A 21,474-nucleotide genomic window follows, 5' to 3' on the forward strand; every position below is an offset into this window, starting at 1 on the left:
GGACAGTCCTTTTGCTCCTTCACAGATAATGCTTGCCTTTGCAGTTTAGACTTATCCATTTTTGAAGTACTAGAAACGGTAATGAATTTTAGTCACCGAACTACAACATTTGAAGTCTCATCTTCTACTGGGGATAATTTTACTGGGACAGAAAGACTGTATGTTGGAAAAAGGGCAAGAGTGAGAATGAGCAATGATGAAGGTACCTAAGGCGAGCAGAGAATCGGGTTCCATTCCTTACACCACTGAACGTTGATTTGTTTTATCCAGTAATTAATTCATTAATGACTGGATTATTTACGAAATAACAGTACTTCATAGATAAGAGCCAAACCACTAGGCCACAGAGTCATGTTAACTCCCTCCCCTACTTACCTATTTGCTGAAAAGTGGAACATTTCAAAGAACAGAGATGAAAACCTTACCCCAAGGTCTTGTAGTCCAGGCTGATCTGAGGAGATACATCCTTGGGATTTTCTTGGATGGAGAACCTGCAGGTTCTGACTGGGTGCTTTGCTTTAGAGAATAAAAGCACCCAGAGTCCTTCCTGTCATGCCTTGAAATAACCTGCTCGCTTTTTGAAAGGAGATGGTTAGGAGCCTAATTCCAGGAGAAAAGTTAGGGTGGTGAATTTTGGGGCAGGGCAAGAAGTCTGTTTCTGCCCCCATTTTTTTCCTATTTTTTCCTATAAAATAGCTCCCCAAAACTCTTTTCTTCCATTATTTCTTTAAATACCTTGCACTGTGCAGGGCTTTGCTGGGTCTTACCTCCAGACTGTTGCCACAGAAGCTTTGTCCCGAGTTTTTCCTGTGGACAAAACCCAAAGTGCCATTTTCACTGTAAATGCCGTATGACTGAGAAGTCGAGATGATTTTTACCTTTCATGATATTGATTGATAATTTATAATTTTTAATGTCTTTCAGTTACTGTTAAGCCTAATTGAACCCAAAGTCCCAAGCAACAACTGCTCCATAACCCCCTAACAAATTCCTTGTCCCATCAGCTCCAACCTGGATTATCTTTAAACTACCCACAAGTAAATGGAAACGGTTGCTCTGAAAGATCAAAAAGACAAATACTTAAATGAAGTGATAAAATATGACAGACTCTACAGCACTGTTGATTCATTCCTACCTCAGAAGTGTTTCCAAAGTATCAGGATAGTGCATTAATCAGAAGTAGTGTTCTCCAAAATATTTTATTTCTGTTATAAAACCGACAATCTATTTAAGAAAAGGTTTTAGTGCTTAAATGCACTTTTAAACCACATTAAATTCTTCATAAGAAATATTTTCTTCAGTGTTAATACTTTCTTTCAGCACTTAAGTACCCTTCCCTAAATTCACTTTCTCTGAAGTCCTTGAAAGAACTAGTCTTCAATACTGCCCATCCATAGCATTTAAAAAAAAATCAGGATCCAGGGCCTTCAAATCACTTTTTATATATATATATTTATTATTTGACTTTACATTTTTGAGCCCTTGAGTCATGTATGCTTCGCATCACAATTCTCAAGCTTTCTTCATAAGCCTTATTAGCTTTTAAATGAAAGTTTTTTACTTACTTTATAATCATAGTAATTATGGCACTATTAAAAAATCCAAATATTGCAAGACTTAAAATGAAATCACAATATTTGGCAACAGTTTCTCTACATTTTTCCTCATTGCCTATAGGGTTTTATATTGTTTTTAAAACTGAGACTGCTCCTTCTTTTATTGGAGCTTTATTACTAACTGCAACAGCAACTAGGTCAGAACGTATGCCATGGATTGCACTTGTCTTTTCAAGGATTTGTTGAGGAGAGACGAAAAGCCATCCATGCTTTCTCACCTGTACACAACACCATAGCATTCCTCAAGTGTCCATCCTTTTCCTAGCCGTTTCTCTAAGGGAAGAGGATATGTAGAAGGAAAAACAGGTGGTAAAAGTGCGAAAAAAGACATTGCTTTTCTCCCTTGACTAGTGAAATGTTGTGCTCTGTCATGGACCAGCAGCCACCGATTGCAATGTAACCAGAATCGGGAGCTGGCTAAGGGCATGCTTTCACCGTTGGTAGAGCATGGTGAAGAGGTCTGGCATTGCGAAGGAGCTGGCTCTGGTTCCAAAGGCAATACAGCCAAGTCAGCGTGCTTCAGTTTCCATGCCAATTAGTCCTGCTCAAAGGACTAATTAACCTGGAAGGAGGTTAACAGTAATAAGAACTGTGCTGTCTCCACCCCAACCAATGTTTTATACAAAGTTAAGAGCACCCAGAAGCTCACAGGCAACACAACAGAGAGCCGACAGCTCTCCCCGTACCTCCCTTTGGCACCAGTGCGGTTTCCCTTCATTACCGTCTGTGTAACAACCCCGGCTAAACACGCTCTTTTGCCTTGGCAAAACATGACGATCCAGATGTGTCCCGATGGCATCCTCACAGGCGCGGCTCAAGCAAGCCTCAGGCCCAGTACCCGTACGTGCACTCCGCACCCCTGGCCGTGGCAGGGACCCCCTCCGGCCCTGAGCGGGTCAGGGCTGGGCTCCCAGCCCAGCTCCCTCTCCGGCCCCAGCGGCCTCCCACCTGGCATTGCTCCCAGGACACGCCAAGGTGGGCGCAGCCACCCTGCTTGGGGCAGGTTGAGGGGCAGGGGAGGGCGGCCTGCCCAGGGCTGAGGCCAGGCCCGCGCCTCCTCAGCCCAGCACGGCGTCGGGCAGCCCCCTCTTACCCGGCTCCAGGGGGGTCCCGGCCGGCTGCCCAGGCCCCGCAGCCCCGCTCCCACCCCGGGGGTCCCCTCGCCCTCCCGAGGAGAAGGAGCGGCTGCGGGAGCTCCCCGCGGGGGCTGCGAAGGGGCACCCCCGCCTCAGGGCGGGTGCCGCGGGGCCGGTGCCGTGGCCGACGGGCGTGCCCCGAGGCGGCGCCGGGGGAGCCCCCGCCCCCCGCTGCCGGCCCCGGCGAGCCCCGCTCCCCACGGCGCCCCTCCTCGGGCTCTCCATCGCGAGGGACGGCGGCGCCCTCCCCTCCCCTTCCCTCCCGGCTGGCGGGAAGGCGGCAGGGCGGGCGGCGGCGTGTGAGGACGACGGGCAGCGGGGAGGCAGGCGGCCGGGCTCCGGCGGAGGGCGGCTTCCTCCGGGGCTCGGCGGCGTCCGGCCGCGGGGTGGGCGCAGCCGGGTGCGCGGGCGGCTCCCGCGGGCCGGGCAGGGGTGTTGGGGCAGGGGGTGGGGGATTTTTTGGGGGGGGGCGGGGGGGGACGACGGGCACTGTCGCCTCCGCCTCTTCCTCAGCGGCAGCCGGGGCAGCCGGATCGCGGCGGCGGCGGCGGCTGCTGCTGCTGCTGCGCGGAGGGAGCGCGGAGCGGAGGGATGTGGGGCTTTGGGGGAGGCAGGATCTTCGGGATCTTCTCCGCTCCCGTCCTGGTGGCCGTGGTCTGCTGCGCCCAGAGGTAGGAGCCAGCGTGCCCCGGCGGCGGCGGCGGCGGGGCGGGATGCGTTTCTCCAGAGGAACAAGCTGATGCGTTCCCCCCCCCCCGCCCCTGCTCCCCTCTCCCGCCGTCGCCCCCGGCCCCCCGCACCCCGTCCTCTGCCTCCCCCGCCCGACACCACCCCCGTCTCTCGCCCCCACAGTGTGAACGATCCCGGCAACATGTCCTTCGTGAAAGAAACTGTGGATAAATTGTTGAAGGGCTACGACATCCGCCTCCGGCCGGATTTCGGAGGTGAGTCGCCCTGGCCGGGCTCGCCGCCCGGAGCTCCCCCCACCCCACCCCCCACACCCGCTCCGGGGCTTCCGCCGCTCCCGCACGGCGGAGCCGGCTCCCGCGCCCCCGCTGCCGCGGCCCGTCTCGCCGCCAGGTCGCGGAGCGGCGGCGGGTAACGGTCTCCTCTGCCCGCAGGTCCGCCCGTCTGCGTGGGGATGAACATCGACATCGCCAGCATCGACATGGTTTCCGAAGTCAACATGGTGAGTAGCGGGGGGGCCCGGCCGGCACCGGCGCCGGGGCTGCCGCCCGGCGGGTCATAGACGCCCGTTCCCCCTCCCTCCCTTCGCACGAAGTCGCTGCCGCCTGGGCGGGCGGCGGCCGAGCTGCGCGGTGCGCCGGGCGCTGCCCTCTCCGCCTGAAAACTTTATTTCCCTGGAGATGCCCCTTCCCCCCTTTCCCCTCTGGTTGCCGGCGGCCGCCTCCGCCGGCGTGCGTGGCCCGGCAGAGCCCGGGGGTGCCGGGCCGCCTGACCCCCTCTTCTTCCTCCCGTTCCCCCCCGGGCGCCGCCGGCCGGAGCTCGCTGGGGCTCCACCGGGCCACCGGCACCTGCCGCGGCCCCGCAGCCGGCGGGGTGCGGAGCGGAGCGGGCTGGCGGCGGCGGTCGGCGGGGTTCCCGGGGCCGGTGGCCGTGGCAGAGGGCCGCGGCTGTCGGCATCTGCCCGCTTCTTGCGCGCTTCGGAGAAAAAAAAACAACCCAGGTTGTCGGTGGATAAACTCTGACATGTGCGAGTGTGTTAATTATTGTTGAACATCTAGAGCAGGCGCGATTGCGTATGGACTTTGGAGGAATTGTAATTTTTGCTTCACAAAGTGGTACCGCTCGGGGCTATCAGGTTCACTGAGGAAACGGGAGGCGTTTAGTGTGTTTCTGCGGTTCGGTCCCGGGTCTGTGCAGTTGGGTAGCTTGGGGTTGGAAGGTAGAATTGCTGTTTCTTGTCCTAATCCTAAATCTGAGGTGGATTTTTCCTGTTTCTGAGCAAACTACTTGTTTCCCCTATATCTCAGATTTTTTCCTTCTATTCTTCCTTTTGCAAACCTAAGGTAAAAGACCAGCCTACTCTGCAATGCTGTAGTTACATTTATGGCATTAAAAATAATTCTGCACATTTGGAAGCTGAACTATCTTTTAGTAAATATGGCATTAACACCAGTCCCCCTCCTTCAATGCACTGTTACAGTGTTACAAGCTGGCATAGCTTGGATTTATACCTGATCTGTGTACTTTCATTAACCCTGCCCCTTCTTTCACCCGTTCTACCCAAAATTCTGAGATAAAAACTTCTTGCTCTACTTCTGATCTTTTAAAAGATGGTTTTATCAGAGATACAGTTACCTGTTTGCAGTTAAAAGTGCCAGCAATGTCTGCCTTTCTACTCATTCAGGAGGGACAAATGAGATAGTTCTTACTTACAAGAGTTTATTTTAGGCTTCCTGCAAATTCAGGCAGCTGCAGAGACACCTCGTATATTCCACAGGCTTTTCTGTACCTGTAGGAATGCTTGTCAAAAAAATGGAAGCTGAGTCTTTGAAGAGTAATTGAAAAGTCTGACTTCACTATCCCCACTGCCACCTTCCCCACCTTTGGCTATGGTCCACACTTAGGGAAGCACTACATTATGCATTAAATTAATATATAACACTTTGTGTATGTGAAGTGCCACGTAGGCAATAAATATCAGAGAAAGGCAGACTGAGATTGGAAAGAAAATGAGGGTATGTATGGTGCTTTTTGTGCTTTTTTTTTTTTTCTCCCAGCTGTGGGAAAGCCTGTTAAGTAACAACTTGTCCAACCCACTGCAGCAGGGCTATAGGGAAAACACTGCTTGTTGTGCTGCTAAACTGGGTAATTAGATCTTGAATAAGACAGGAGCTCCTCAAGAGGATGGGTGCCCTCCATTTCTCCCAGACAGTGAGCCAGCATAATGATTACTTTAGTTCCTAGCTGCCCCACAAGTCAGTGCCCACTGTTGTCCATTAGCTGCCAGAGCTCTAAAGAAGGGAAGAGGTTTTTTCCATGCCCTCGCATGGGGCAACGCAAAGACTGAAAAATACCAATACAGATCTTGCAACAGAAACAAATACATGTGTCTGAAGGGAATTGCTAAAAAAGCAAAAACTGTACTAATTGTTACAAAAACTCTATTAATTTACTTCAGGAAAGATGAGCAGAAAGGGCTTCTGGTTGGCGAACACCTTACAACAACCAGAGTTTCAGCTAAGCTTGTCTCTTCTCCCTGTGGAAGAAGTCATCTTTGACTAAGCACCTCTATATTCAAGTACTGCCTGAGTTGGTTACTTCCACTTACTTTAGGTAACTTTATACTGATCTGCAGAGATTCTTGAGTAAATATCAAGAAACAGTGAATAAGGATGAACAGAAGGAGCTTTTCAAGATTACTGAAGTATACATTCTGAGATAGTAATTTGGAGGGGAAGAAAAAGTCACAGTTAGTTTGAAGACCTGAGGCATAGCTGTTGAACTTCATGCTGGTTACCAACTAAACTTCTAATCTTTGACATATTCTTTCATTTAATTCCAAGGAGATATTGTGAGCATTGACCTTTAGCCTCATCAACTATTGAAATGTCTTACAAGAATTTCTTTCTATGAACTGTGGTAGTATGGACGTTAATTCCTTTGATTTAAATCTAGACATTGGTGTAACCTTTTATAAATTAGCTTGTTAAAATTCATCTCTATATTAAAAATAAAATTACCAGAGAATTAACATTCTTCAATTTTATGAATATAAATAAAATGTTATTACAGCACGTTTTATTATACTGCCTTCTAGGCAGCCTGTAATGCAGCTTTCAGTGATATGAAGACAATTATTTGTAACAAGAATTACAGCTTGTATCATACTCTTTTCTATTCTTAATCAAACTGTAGGCTTATATATAATATATTCCTCTATGCATCTTCAGTTACTAGTTATTCATTTGGCTTTCCAGCATTTTAGAAGTGCATTTGTGTATTTTTAGTCTTTCTGTTGAAAATTATTAAAAATCCGTTGCCCTCTGTACATCCAGACTACCTGTAGCTATTTTTTAGAATAGACTTACTGAGTAGTAATGTGCATCTTCCTCATATTACATGGAACAGTTAACATTTTTCTTTACTTTTGATGCTGAAATGCTAAGCTGGATCAGGAGGACTGATGCAAGTATCAGGACTGCATAGCATCAAATTGTTCTACTGCAAAGTTTTAAATAAGCAATTTCTGTCTGATTTCATAACATCTTGAAAATACCGAGTAGCATTATTGAAATTGTTACTCTGCTATACTGTTTACATCATACTGAAAATACTAAACATTTATGAAGTAAAAATAATATGCTTTGATATTTATACTTTGAGTTACATATATGGTAGCAAGAATGAATTAATGAAGTTGAATGTAAGAAGTGCATATTTCAAGGAAGGATTGCAGTCTGTTAATGTCCTGCACACACACATATATATATATGTATATATATGTATATCTCCATATGTGCTTTATTTCCCTGCTTTACCTGAGCATGCTTTCCCATTATTATTTGCCTATTTCACAAATTATACCTGTAATCGGGTACTTAGCCACCTTCCTATTTTTGTGCATACCTCCAATAATTGCATTTAAAACTGCTGTAAATGCCTGTAAAATGTACAGTAGTGTACATCTCCAAACAAAATACTAATCAATAATAACAGACGTAATACTGAGAAAATACTGTAAGTCATTTTACAAATAAAGAGTGTGGAAGATTACTGTTGTCACATTGCAATAGTTTATAATCTATCATTATACATTATTTGGGTTAATTGCGTTCTGTACTTTCTGTGTTTTGCTTAGATGATGTGAATTGAAAAAGAAATATTTCTCATGCTTTTTACTAGTCTGTCAGCCTATTTCGGATCAGACAGTATCCACAATTTGTGAATTTGTATAGTCTGATTCTTGTTCAACATTTGGTCTGTGAATCAAATGCGTTAGTTCCAGGTGTATAATTTTCAAGCATCCAAATACTCCCGTAGCTTTTTATCCTTAGGAAGTCAAATAATCAATACATTGAGTCTCCAAATAACCCCCTCTTTAAACTCATCATTATTAGCTGAAAGACTAAGGTGCTGGGCTTTCATTTTCCCGTTCTTTTAGGATGTGTTTTATAGTTTATGGGAGGTAAAAGCTATAAGGTGCATAGAAAAACCAAGGGAATCGGTGCAAAAATGAACCTTTCTCCTTAGAGATAATGCTATGCAGAGAATAGTATGATCTCCTGTTAGAAAGGAAACTTGTGCTACTGCTTTCTAAAGTGCTGTCTGCATTCTCTTTGTGTATAGAGGGAACTTCAGAGCTGTTCATCCAGGGTTTTTCAAAGGCTCTAATTTCGATAAAATTAAACTCAAACCAGCAAAACCCAGGAGGCATCATTGGCTATATAGTCATCCTGCTGTTTTGAGAATACTGTACTCAGAAAATTAGTTTGACATAAAGTCAGACGATAAAACTTACGAGTTGTTGTTTCTGAAAAAGTAATCTGCTCTATGCTAACACTGTAATTTTTTATTTTTACATATGTTCCATTATAAAACTGCAAGTATGCATATGGACTTCATTGGGTGCCTGCTGATTTTCAAAGCAATTTTGACATCTTTCTGAAAAACTGTATTCTAGTTGCTGCTTTAAGGTCAACTAAAGTTCTTACTCACCGAGGCCAAATATTGTCTACCTTCCTTAGATAGTAAATAATTATTTTTAGGTGAATTAATTTGTACTTCACCTAAAGTACTGAAGAGAGATTTGTCACATCTTACTTTAGATGTCTAAAAAATGGGGTGGGATTCAGTTCTTGTTAATTGAGATGTATACAATTAGATGTCTAAATGTGAGCTGGATTGCTAAGCTCTACAACCACAGTTAATGGGGATCTAGAACAGAATGTGACTGCTTAGGCAAAGGTGTCTGCTGTCATTTAGGTTTCATGGTATCACACTTGCCCTCCAATTTCCACTCCAGGTTGGTGCAGATCCCTTGCGAGTCCTCTGCCATGTCTGTATGCTCTCTGCACGTGTGTTAGACATGACACCGGCTCCTGAAATTTAAAGCAACTGAGTCTTATCCTTGTCAATACAGGTGATGGAGTCCAGAGAGCTATTTATCTTAAAATAAAGACCCTTTAGTAGTGCTTCTTAGATATTTTAGGTGCCTCAAGGTTGGACTCCAGCTGCCTCTCCAGAAGGGTAGGGGACTCCCATCGATCCTGTGCTGTACCTGCCAGCCCTGTGCAGGGGTCCTGCATAATCCAGGGCATCCAAAATGGCAACAGACACCCTTGCTTAGGTAGGTGTCCAGCCAAAGCTCATGCTCCAGGCTCCCTCTGGAATCAGGAGGAGATAGGCACTAATTTGTAAGGGTTTTTTTTTTAGGATGGAAGGATTCGTCTTTCTGGGAGGTGTCCATCTTTCCTGGCCACGGAGAGAGCCAAGGCAACTTGGTTAGTCTTTGGGTGCCTGCAGCTAGGCATGGTGAAATGTAACCTATGTTTCCTATTGTAAACGTAGCTTATATTTCCTGCCATAAACAGCTACTTTCTAAATACTTTGCAAACAGAATCTCGAAGTTACCTCATACAGGAAATCATAACTGAGTTGTGACATATTTTGCTGTGAAGATTCAGATGGGGAAATTAAATGAGTTGTACTAATAGAATGATTACATAATAATTTTTATTGCAAACACAAGTTTTCTAGCTAGAAGAAGATTCATGTATGCAGTGCTTATAACTTGATCACAAATCACAATAATATAAAATAGAATATATAACTTTATATACTGATTTTTGATTTTATATATTTTATAATTTAATGTACGTAGGGAGACTAGTAGATCATGCTAAATAGATATGCCAGATAGACCATATAAATCATTTTGTGTGTGTATATATATGTATGTATATGTTTGATAGATAATATAGGAAAAAAAAAGGAAGAAGAAGAAAGAAACACTGCCCAAGCAGGGAAGCATCTCTTGAGGCCAGCATAGCCCTGCAGAGAGTATCTCTGTGCTGGTGATGAGCCAGGAGCCATCCACTAGGAGACGGCAGCAACGGGTGCTGCTCCTGGAGGACAGTCTATCTTAGCAGGTTACCTGTCCTCTAGTTGCCAGCTGGCAGAAGAGCATCCTTCCTTCTAACCTTCTGCCTTGACCCCATCCGTTCTTCTTCCTCGGGACAGTACCCGTGAACTCCCCCAGCCTGCCTCCCTCTGTCTCTCCACTCCTGTCGTGTTTCGTAGTTCCCGTTGACAGAGAAAGAAGTGCTTGCAGCAGACGGCGTGATAGGAGAATGACTCTTGTTTGGCCAAGGGAATTGATGACAGGCTTCTGCTTATCCGCAGAGGAAAGCGGCTGCTGTGAAGGGGAAGAAATACCTGCTTACGCAGAGACAAGGAGGTAGTTAATATTGCTGGGAGGTGGCAATAGGCTTTTTAAAAGCCAACTCCAGCTGCCAACGTTGAATCATCCTGACTTGGATGATGAAATAGATACAATCTGTGATGACATCAATCTGGAATAATTGCAAACGTTTCAGAGGACAAAAAGAGAATTCAAAATGGTGTTTACAAATTAGAGGAATGGCCCTAAATAAAGAAGGGGCAAGCACAAAGTGGTACATATTGTGAGGAAGGAAGAATCCAGTACTTAAAATGGGAAAGAATTGGCTAAGCAGCAGCGCAGAAAAAAAACGGATGTGGAGGTTTTACTGGACCAGAGTCTAAAGCAAGTGAAAAAGTTAATCCAAGTCATAAATGCAATACAATTGAAAAAAGATGCATCTTACTCTCGGGTACATAAATAGAAGTGTCATTCACGAGACACACGGATTTCTCTGTCCACCATTAGTGAAGTCTAAGCAAGAATGCTGTGTCCAGTGTTTTTGCACTGGCTTGCAGGGAGATGGAAGTGAACAGGAAATGTAAGGAAGGGAAACAAATGTTTCTAATTAAAACAATTAGAAAGCAGGGCATATGTGGCAATGTTGAAGTAAATGGGTTTGTTTAGCACTGAAAAATAGGATGGAGAGAGGACATAAATTTCCCAATATGGAGGAAGCTGGTGGTGAGAGGAGGATGATGAGCTGCTCTTTAGAACCAATTAAAGTAAGACCTGAAGAAATTAATTGATTTCAGATTAGTTTTCAGCTAGCTACATTTGTTGTAGCACCTCCTTTGTTGCAGGTTTTCAAGAAGAGACTAGAAAAATAGGTCTTCCAATGGTGTTGCTCTTGCCTCTGGAGAGGCTGGGCTAGCTGATGCTTTGAGATCTTTTCCAGCACTGTATTTCTGTGAATCTGTGCTCTGATTTAATTGTAATTTCTGTCAGCGCTCCCCTGAGTTGTACACACAAGCATGTCTCGTGGTGGTTTCAGATGCCCCTGCTGGTCTCATGCTGATGCTGCAGAAGATCAGGAGTCTCCCATAGGTCGTTTTGTAATATATGCCAGCGTCATAAGGATATGCCACACCATGTGAGATGTCATTAGTTACCAACGTTGTGTATGTATCTTCATCATGTTCTCGGTATCTTTGCATTGATTGCAACAGGTGTTGCATGTATGTCCTTTGAAATATACTGGTCATAAAAAAAATGAGTCGTGAAGTCAGGACTTCTGTGCATGTAATCATGAGTAAATTTTTATTTCTGTCAACAGTCTTTCATCATACCCAAGTAATGAAGAAGTACACTCATTTAAGTTATACAGGAGTAGAAAATTCACAGAAACTTTATGGATTTATACCTACTCTCTGCCTAGCAATTTTTCCCATTCCTTTGAAGACAGAAGAAAAGAGAGAAAGGGAAAAGTGTTATTTATATGATGATTTTTATTCATGCATTGAGTGCTTATTCAGGTAATGTCTGTAGTCGTACAGAAAGCTTAGCAATTTGATAAAGGCACGGCAGACAATCTCACTCTTGGCAGAAGACAACATACAAACACAGGAACATCCATGACACATCTGACTAAAGGTCCACGCAGCCAAGTGTCCTGACTCTGATACTGGCCGGTAGTGGACACTTAAGGAAGAATAAAATAAACACGTGTTAATACTTCTCTGGTGTACTCTTGCAACCTCCCATGATTTGCAACTTGAGACTTCCCAAGTCTCAAGACTCAGAGAGAGAGTACTTTTTGTTTAAGTGTCACCAGAGCATTAGAATCATTTAGTAATGATACACTTCTCCCCACAATTTTCATTTTAATAAAGATTTGATTATATAAAAAATGTAAATTTGGGTAGTATTGAGTGCAATCCGTCAATACTGAAGGATAATAAAAACTTTCAGTGGAAGAGGTTGAGTAATACTTAGTTATTTTAGCTTATCCAGGACAAACTTTCTTTTTTCTCCCTCGAGACATAAAAAATAGCTGGAAGAAGAATAATTTCAAAAGGATAGTTCATTTAATATTTGTAATTGAATTTCACAGTTCCTTGTAACTACAGAGATTGCAAGGAAAAAATCCCCAAGTCTAGGCATGTCTAATTCATTATTCACTATTATGGATTTGAACCAATAATTTTGGCAAAATAATTTGTTCTCTCAGCAGTTAGGAACCGGTTACAGGTTGCTGTGATAATGTAACCTGCAATATGAATGTAATATTGCATACAGCAGAGAGGGAAGGTAAAACAGCTGTGCTGGGAGGTCTGCAGTTACACTGGGTAATTGGCAGTTCAATAGCAGTTAATGACTTTTTTCTTTATACTAATATGAATGTTGAATTTTCATTAGTTCATGGGTATGTCTCCATGGCACAATACAGCACTCTGCAGAGATGCCAGAGGTACCTCTGGTGCAGCTAGTACAGTTTCTGGACGCTGTGAAGTTGTGTCAATACAGAGCTCGCTGCAGGATGGTTGTGTCAGTGGGAGTTAGGTCCTTGAATACGGCTTGTTTCACAAGCTTTAAATAGGTTATCCAGCTTATGACCAGCATCCAGCCAGAGCTGATCGTCAGAGCTTCCTTTAACAGAGAGAAGCACTTCCATAAGACAATATTTTTTGTTCTAAAACAGGTATTTAAGACAGTAAGGATGACTGGCCCTCCAGAAGTGCCTGTCTAGGAGTGCTGACAGGGTAATGGAACAGAGAAGACAGTGGGAGGAGTTGACTGTCCTAGGATAGATGCTCAGTTTTTAGTTAATGTTGGGGTGAATTCTACCTATTGTTCCTCCTTAACCTGCCTTTTCAAAGGTAAGTAGAAGACTGTGCTGAACTGGTACGCAGTTAATCTTTAGCAGTACTAAGTAATACTACCCAGCAGGATATTGCATGTAAAATTCTGTACACAGTTTGAACTAGGGAGGGTTTTTCAGATAGACTTTGTGTGAGTCGTGAAGGAGAGAGGAGATAACGTAGAGGAGATAACCTCCTCTAGGACAGAGAAGAAAACCTTTAAAAGCAAGCTTAAATCCCTGTGATTAAAGATAGCTCATCTCTTGCTCTTTTAATTGATATATAAGACAGCCCCACTATCATACTTTGCTGGTCAGTTAACCCTAAAGTTACTTGAAATGAAGAGCTTCATTCCCTTGAGTGACACGTGGCTATTTCCTGATCACATGAGGGATATTTTAACATCTGCCATTCAGGTGGTTACTTATCCATCATAAGGTTAGCACGTGAGCTCATTGCTTAGTTATAACATCAAATGTTGAGGTGTAATCCAATTCACACGCCACGTGAGCTTGGTTGGGCAGGGCCCTCCACTCTTTGGGACGGGGCTGGTGCAGAATCAAAGAGCTGAGGGCTTTGCCTTCCAGGAGCTGAGCTTGGCTGTGCAGGAAGGCTGAGCCCCTCTCACATTTTTCAGTGGGGACGTGAGTCTGGAAGAGTAAGAAATTGAATCTGTCAGACGTAGAATGCTAAAATGTAAACTAGTGGAAACCATTTTTCTACTTAATCAAAAGTTACTTTGTAAGCAGATAGCTATTTTTCTTGGTGGTTTCCGATGCCACTGTGCCTTTTAAAAGGCACTGAAATTTTGAAGTTGAAAATAATAGACAATGCAAAAATACATTTAAACTCAGAATTTTAAAATACACCAACTCAAGATGGGAGTACTGAGTAATGCAGTAAGTCTTGTTATTCGTTAAAGATACAAAATATGAACTTAGGCTTTTTTTTGTAATATAACACAATGACATATGTTCACAGGTCTGTGTTTCTCTGCAGCAGCAGTGATTTGCTTTTGCTTCCTAGGCTATTCAGAAAACAATGCTTGGCCTTTCTAAGCATTTTCCAATCATGTAAAATAGGCTTTCTATTTGGATAACAAAAACATTTCTCAAACCATCTGGAACTTTGCATAGGGAAAAGTTTGCAGGACTTGCAGAACAGGTATGACCCTTGATTCTGTTTTCAAAAGGACCCCATAAGGTATGGATCTGCTAGATTTAAGAGTTGTGATGCTCCTGATAATCTGTAGAAGGTCAAGACTTCTTGAGCACAGCGTCCGAGCTCCGGCATGCACCCATGGTATGTTACTCATTAGCATGGATTTGGCCCAGCGTTTTCTCAGGTGATGCTTGGGTACTGTCTGCAGGTTAGCACATGCCAGGTCCATTCCCAGTAGGCAGCTTGGATGCAGCTACTTGTGCTGTGAAATAAGTTAATCTAGATAGAAACAAGTTGTGCCATGCCACGCCGTGCCACGCCACTTGTCCTTTGGACCAGAAAACTCCCTTCGCCCGCTTTATTTGCTAGGCTAGATATATCCAAAAAGTGCAATTCATTGCATCCATCTGAAGTTATGTGGTCACCCTTTCTAGTGGGAGAGCTGTGACTCTCCAGAGGGTGATACATCCTATCTTACTGGCAGTACCTGTATTAGAAGATAACTCATTGTAGAGAGCTTGTTTCTTTCCATTCTCTGTACAGGGAGCATGGCTTGGGCCAAATGCCTGTCTGCTATGATTCTGGACGTAGGTGAAGTGAATTCCACCTGCATGTCCTCTTGACTCTGCCCTGCTGCCAGAGCTCTTTGTTCCTCTTTGAGAATGTGTTTCCTAGAGAAAATAGGTGGATAAATATTCTTTGCACATTGGGAAACTCCTGTTGCAAACTTGTTTCTCGGGGACGAGCTCTGTCTCTTGGTCTTGCTTGGCTTCATGCCCATTGACAGTGACTTCCCACACAGTTCGAAAGCTGCGTGTTGAGATGCGTCAGCTGTCAGCGACAGCTACCGATGAAGAGAAGGAGCTTGAGGTGGCATTCGAGTCAGCTACACTGGGCAGTCAACACGCACTTAAATTCAGATGGAGATGTTGCTCACCTCAGTTTAGGTAGATAATGGTCTTTCTGTGGACGATTTCCAGAGTACTTGCCTCTCTTCATGAAAACCAACTAAAGAAAGCACCAGAGTCCCCTACACAGCCTTCGTTAGACACCTAGAATGTAGGTGCAAGTTAATTGTCTAGATGAAGTGGACTGGACTTCACCTTTACCTCATGTGAAAGAGAAAGCACATTGTCCTTGGGCAGTAAGGGATTATGGAATGTGAAGAGAAGTAGTTAGCAGTACCTGTGTGTTTGTGTGATGAACGAGAGGTGATTAAGAGAAATCAATTTTAAGGAGCAAATATTTCATTTCCTTTTAATCAAAAAATGGTGTCTCCTTTGGCATTTCTTCCATTTTTTTCCAGAAAAATGGTTGAGCTAGCTTGGGAATAGATTAGCTATTTTAAAAATGTTGATTATCTGCCTACAATTCTTTTTATAAACCCTCCCCCTTAAATGGACAGAAAAAAAAAGAGAAAGAAAAAAATGGGCAGTGAATTAGAAAATGCATTTAAGATAGTTGATCAGCTTATCTTTCCAGTAGACCCTCTTTAGTCGCATGCTCATATATTATTAACCTGATTGTAAAGTACTGCATCAAGGTTGATACTGTACATCTTTCCTGGCATACCCATTTATGTGGTGTTAGGTGCCTTTTGAATTGGATGCTGATGCTGTAATTTGGAAAGGGAAGCCAGCAGTTTGCATAAAGTAATCTTGTTATCCATTAGTGAAGTATTTCCTTACCTTTACATTACCTTTCCTTCACTAGTCACATCTAAAAGGATCTAATTTATAATCTTGCCTTATATTCCTCTAATTTACCTACAGAGAAACATGTATAATGACATATAGAAGCCTGCTGGCACAAAGGCTTGTATATGTGCAAAGTGGTTTAACTGAAAAAAGAATTATTCCACTCAGATAAGTATACCTATTAATTTGACTGCTGGTGCTCACTGAACAGCTGTCTTTAAGAGAGAAGTCATAGTCATTTGTTACTACTTTTCTCTGAAAGTCCCTGAATGATTTTTTTAATAGCTCAAAAAAGTGACCAAATCTCATGAGACTCCTGTACGAATCTTTTGCAATTTTTCTTTCTCTTCCCTCTTGACTCTTGATTATCCACATCTATTGTGCTCTGAAGCAGGAGACTGCATTTTCTGATTGTTATTTTTTGAGCCTTTTTCCTAAGGTGTGCAGTCTACCAAAAAAGAAAAAAATCTATTGTGGGAAAACCAGATCCCTCCCTCTCCCTGAAAACACTGCTGAATTAAGCTGAATACAAATGTAGCTTGCTATTTTCTGGCACACAATTAGCTAGTCCTTCTGAGCTTGAGTGTAGCTGATGCTTGCTACTGCATAGCATGGTAATAAATGAGTTCTAAAATTCTTTGCAATACTAGATGCTGTTTGATTATAACATTTACAGAGCATTATTGAACGTCACCTGCACCCTACTATGTGTGGCATTGTTGAATCCCCTATGTCTCTTTATACATTGATATGTTATTGTGACCTCCGTCATGATAATAAAACCAAAGCAAACCTGAAATAAAATGTTACGATGAATCTATACTTAATGGCTGATCGCTTCTGAGGAATTCGATTAAAACACAGCAATAATACAGTAACAATGCTGAAGATTCAGAAGATGGATTTAGTTAATTGCTTCTAGAGGACACAAAATGAAATACTACCTTTCAAAGATGAGTGATAAATCTTCAGATATATGGAAATAATGGGTGTGAAGAATTGACTAGATGTAATGTTGATGAAGGCAATCAAAGGATGAAAGTGTCAGAGTTACTTTTCAATCTGTCATTGAATTGTGGTCATCTATCACTGCAACCAGATTTTGTTCTAGCTTCTACGGAGACTACTAGTGTATTTCCATCTTTTTCTCCCTGTTGTCCCTTGCTGAATCTTCGTGTCTATTACTCTCCCCTCATCTTTTTGTCAGAAGTGCGATATTTTTTCAACAGTTCTTGCAGCACAAGCAACCCACTGCCACTTAGGCTTTTTCATATTCTTCAAGACGCCCTTGCCTACAGCTGGCTGCCCTGCCTCGTCGCTCAACACTCAGCTTCAAATTCTCTTCTGTGTCCCCTTTTCTACCAGTGTGGCATGGCTGTCAATACAGGCAAGTTCATTTCTTTGAAAACAGAATGTGCTTATTTTTGATGATACTGTTATGCTATGTCTTATTTGTTTATTTATTTTGACTTGAATAGCAGACGTTTGTGCCGTATAAATAAATAGAAGAAGGGGCAAATCTTTAGAAGACTTCAGGGACCAGACCTTTGCAAAAAAATCCTCCAATTTACTTCTACCTGTGTTTTTGCTGTAGTGAGCCATACTATAAACCGTGACTGTTTCTCATGGAGTTAGAGAACACAGGGAAAGAAGGCGGGGGGGGGGGAATTGTTCAATTTTTAGATTACTTAAGATCGTAGTGGAGTGAAAGTTTGACTTTATTTCGTTTTCATTGCTTACCAGGGACAGGGTATGTTTATTGTTTTTCACGAAAACCATTGGTAAGTAGGCAGTTACTCAGAACGAGGTGTAGTCTCCATGTGATCAAAAACATGTATTCAATATTCCTCCAAGACACTTATTTTATTGTTTGACTGAAAAAACTCCAGAGGAGACTATTTTAGCATATTATGTCATATCAGACTTCTGAGGAACACATTTTCCTTTCCTTTCCAGGGAAAATATAGTGTCAAATTTGGCTATTACATGCAGTGGTGCAATTTCAGTGGTGTCAAAGAGAAGGGGTTTCAGCCCATCATCTGTCGGCTGTCGCACAGACTGGCAGAAGCAAAGCAATCCAGTGCTAATGCCGATATCCTGACCATCAGCTTATCCCATTTTGTCTTTGTAGGATGGCACAAAAGTTACAGACACGCAGATCTTCACACCAAGACTGGAATTTTTAAGCAGTTAGGTATCATAGCTTGAATTTTTAGGTGCTTTGAAGGGGGAGAAGTGGCCACACCTTCCATCCTATGTACATTCCCCCAAAAACTAGGACCACAGCATTGTGAGTATTGCAGAGTGTGTTAAAAGCAGAAGAATTATGTATAACGACAAGACTAAATTCCGAAAATACTTTGAATCTTAGTTTCTTTGAACTTTTTGCAGTTACCTCTGTTGATCGTCCCATGATCTGTACGAATTTTAGGTCTCGTTCTGCCCTCTCCTTGTTTCTAAAAGCAGCAAAACACATAGCAGAACTGCAGCTGGTATTCAGTTCAACATCTTCATACAGGTGCAAACGCTATTACTTACTCCTTAGCTTTGCGAGAGTATTGGCTGGAGTTCTTAAATGCTGATGTGTTTCTAAAACTTGCTCTTTTGCATTAATCACTCTCCGGCTTATCTCCGTTGTTAATTGTGTTCTCTTCAGTGGCCACCAACTGCAATGCCGGTCATGATTCATGCTGTTATATTGTCTAGCATTGTACTGTAAGTTTTATGTATGAAAAGGGGCTTTTTAAATCCAGAGGTCTAGGAAGTAGCTAGATCTTTTTCTGGAGTCTAGCTGTTGGTTGTTGTCTCGGTGAAAGAGAGTAAATAAGAAGCTTTGGGCAGAAGGGAAGAAAAACGCCGTTGGAAATACCTTCCTGGAGCTCATGTCCCCTCTCCATCTAGGTAGGATATGGAGAGAAGCTTGTCAGGATGAGCAGAGGGCAGAATTTGTGTGGAGCGGGGTCTGTTTGACACTTGGATGACTCGGCAGCATCGTATTTCTGTAGTCCTTGCTCTGCTGCAGTTCGTGCTGGGAGCTGGCTCAGTCTGGACACTTTGGGATCAAAGGAACAAGAAGCTGATTTAAGAAAACTTGGCCCATTTTTCCCTTCAGCTGTTCTGACAGTAAGCTCTACCTGATGAAGATCAAATCAGTACACTTTCAAAATATTGTTTTCTTAATACTTCTAAAACAAAACTCCTGGTGAAAAATACAGAAACTGAATAAAAATTTTTGTTTGCCCCAGTGTCTGTTATCTACCAGCAGGTCCAACATTATTGTTTTCTTGGTTTCCCTTCATGGGAGTAAACATACTAGAACATTAGACACTGATAAAAGGGGAGAAAAAATGTTTCATTAATTATTCAATAATCTCCAGAGGCTTGGTGTCATTTAGAGTTAGTGTATGTCCCAAAGAAATTATTAAAGACTTTACAGTTCAACAGTTACTGCTGGATGACGAAGAAATGTCCCCAGGAACTGAATGTCCCTGACATGCGTGTGTGTGTGCGTCTGTGTCGGTGTTTCTTCTGCAATCCCACCACGACTCTCGGCTCCTCCTCTCGACTTACACAAAAAAGGCAGGGGGGACACACGTACGGACACTGTTGCCAATAGGCTAGTTCACGACAGTTTTAGAAAATGTTCCTGAGTACTGGAAGTCCAACAACCCTACCAATAAATTCTTGGAGCGCTTCATGGGGTGGTTTTGGGAGCTGGTGCTGCCTGAGAGGCTTCCAGGGCGCTGCTCAGGAGTCCGCACAGGCCAGAGACGCTTCCAATACCCAGCGAGCCTGCGGCCACCCCGCTTGGAGGGTGAGAAAGTCCGATAGTAAGGACTCGAGATGTTCTTGCCAGATGGCATCAGTGCCAGAGTATATGTTTAATACTCTAGTCATGTTTAATTCACTAGTAGAGACATAGCCATAGAGTCTCTTTGAGAAATTTATATACTGACCTGTAGGCCTAATAAATTCAGCTTTTTTTTGTACCAGATGTACTGGCTGTACTGCATTGAGCCTTATTAAACATCCTCACTAAGCCATACCTGTTGAACTTTTAAACGAAGGTGAATTCTCAGCAGGAATTCAGAGCTGGTAAAAAATCCCCACAGTTTTCTGTGACAGAAGGCTCCAGTGGTCTTTGCAGTTCAGCTTTTCCCAAAGAATTTTTTTCTGAAGGAAACGCATGACTCCAGAGTCAACAAGCCTCAGACCTGTAGCTGATGCTGCACTAGCAGTTGTCCCTTGGGTGCGATGGCCAGCTGTGTGGATGCCATCACCCTACGCTTTTCATCTTGGCACCATTAGAGCCCTTCTATGATGCAAACTTTCCTTCCACTTTCACTTGTAGTGCTCCAAAGAAATATTTGATGTTCAGTGTGCGTAAGAGATGAGGGAGAAAATGTTAACACAGTTAACACAGATCAAAATTTGTTTGATGTGTACTGATCAAACCAGGTAATTTTTTTAATGCTATGTAGAATTATTTTGCAGGCTTTATGTTAACAAAAGTGGGAAACTGTTTATTTTGAAAACACGTCAGTGGAGAACGAAGCCGACCGACGTCTTCATTTATAGCAGCAGTCTGTAAGGTTTCCATTAAAAAATGCCTTCTCTGCTCTGAGCTGATGAGACCTACCTGCATGCTCTGCAGACTGACCGTCGAGCCGCTCATGGGGTCCAGAGGGTCTGATTCTGCCCAAATGCGTCTCTTCTCTAGTGAAGAGGCTGACAAGTGACACGGGGGCAGGGGATAGATAGTTCACAAAACCAAGGTACGATACGGTACCTCTGTAAGGGAATTGATTACCAGAATGTCGGGTTAACCATGCATTTGAAATAACTGTGGAAATCGCTTTTCATTGATAGGTCTCCAAGTTCCATCGAAAGGAGTTAAATAGTCTTATGGTGTGGGGCTGCGGACAAGAGAGGAAGCATGTCCTACATCCTTCAGCAGGCCAGTGACAGACCCCGCTTTTCTGAGATCTGGTCCAGTTTTCGGTGACAAAGGCTGGTACCGTGCAGCCCAGTAGGTGCAGATCTGCAGAATGCAACTGGGTGGCCGATGTCCACGTTAAATGCTTCTGCTGGGAGTTTGCTTTGTAGAAGTAGTTCTGGTTTGGTTCAGCGGGCCGCATAACAAGTTATAGTTGGAGCTTCAGGTGTGCTTATGGAGAGCACCTCTGGTTTGGGTCCGTCCAAAAGGGGTAAAGTTGACATGCCCCCAAACAGCTTTGCGGCGTGAACCAAGGTATACTAAGGGAGAGCCGTTGGCAGATTCACTTCAAAAGCACGTTCCCGATTTGAATTGCAGTGCTAGTGTGGGTAACTCAAAGCCATACTGACTCCCATTTTTAGAATGAATTGTCATTTCATATTGGGACACTGAAGCACATCCCCATCTGATGTGTTATGTATTCATCACTTAATTAGCAACTGGTTGTGAAGGTCTTCATCTTTATTCTCATTTCTCTGCTGTTTATGAGAAGCAGTGGTAAACAGGTGTAAGAATTGCTGTATCAGCTCATACCAAATGTCTCTTAGCCCAGTATCATATCTCTGACTGGGGCTAGTATCAGATGTTTAATGAATAGCACAAAAAAGTGATACTTCCCTGGAAAAATCTCCCAGCCTCCATGATTTTCAGTTCAGGAACAT

The 21,474-nt window shown here is 43.4% G+C and overlaps 1 protein-coding gene across 1 annotated transcript in view; it reads left to right on the top strand.

The window, feature by feature from the left end:
* Positions 1-3,188: 3,188 nt before the first annotated feature.
* The window catches only part of GABRB3 (gamma-aminobutyric acid type A receptor subunit beta3), a 111,004-nt gene continuing 92,718 nt past the window's right edge, over positions 3,189-21,474 (top strand). The window contains exons 1-3 of the mRNA XM_075134917.1: positions 3,189-3,423; positions 3,605-3,696; positions 3,874-3,941. Coding sequence (XP_074991018.1) covers positions 3,344-3,423; positions 3,605-3,696; positions 3,874-3,941 — 240 coding nt within the window. The 5' untranslated portion in view covers positions 3,189-3,343. The remainder of the gene's footprint in view (positions 3,424-3,604; positions 3,697-3,873; positions 3,942-21,474) is intronic.

This window comes from Calonectris borealis, chromosome 1, assembly GCF_964195595.1.
Source record: "Calonectris borealis chromosome 1, bCalBor7.hap1.2, whole genome shotgun sequence".
Taxonomy (NCBI): domain Eukaryota; kingdom Metazoa; phylum Chordata; class Aves; order Procellariiformes; family Procellariidae; genus Calonectris; species Calonectris borealis.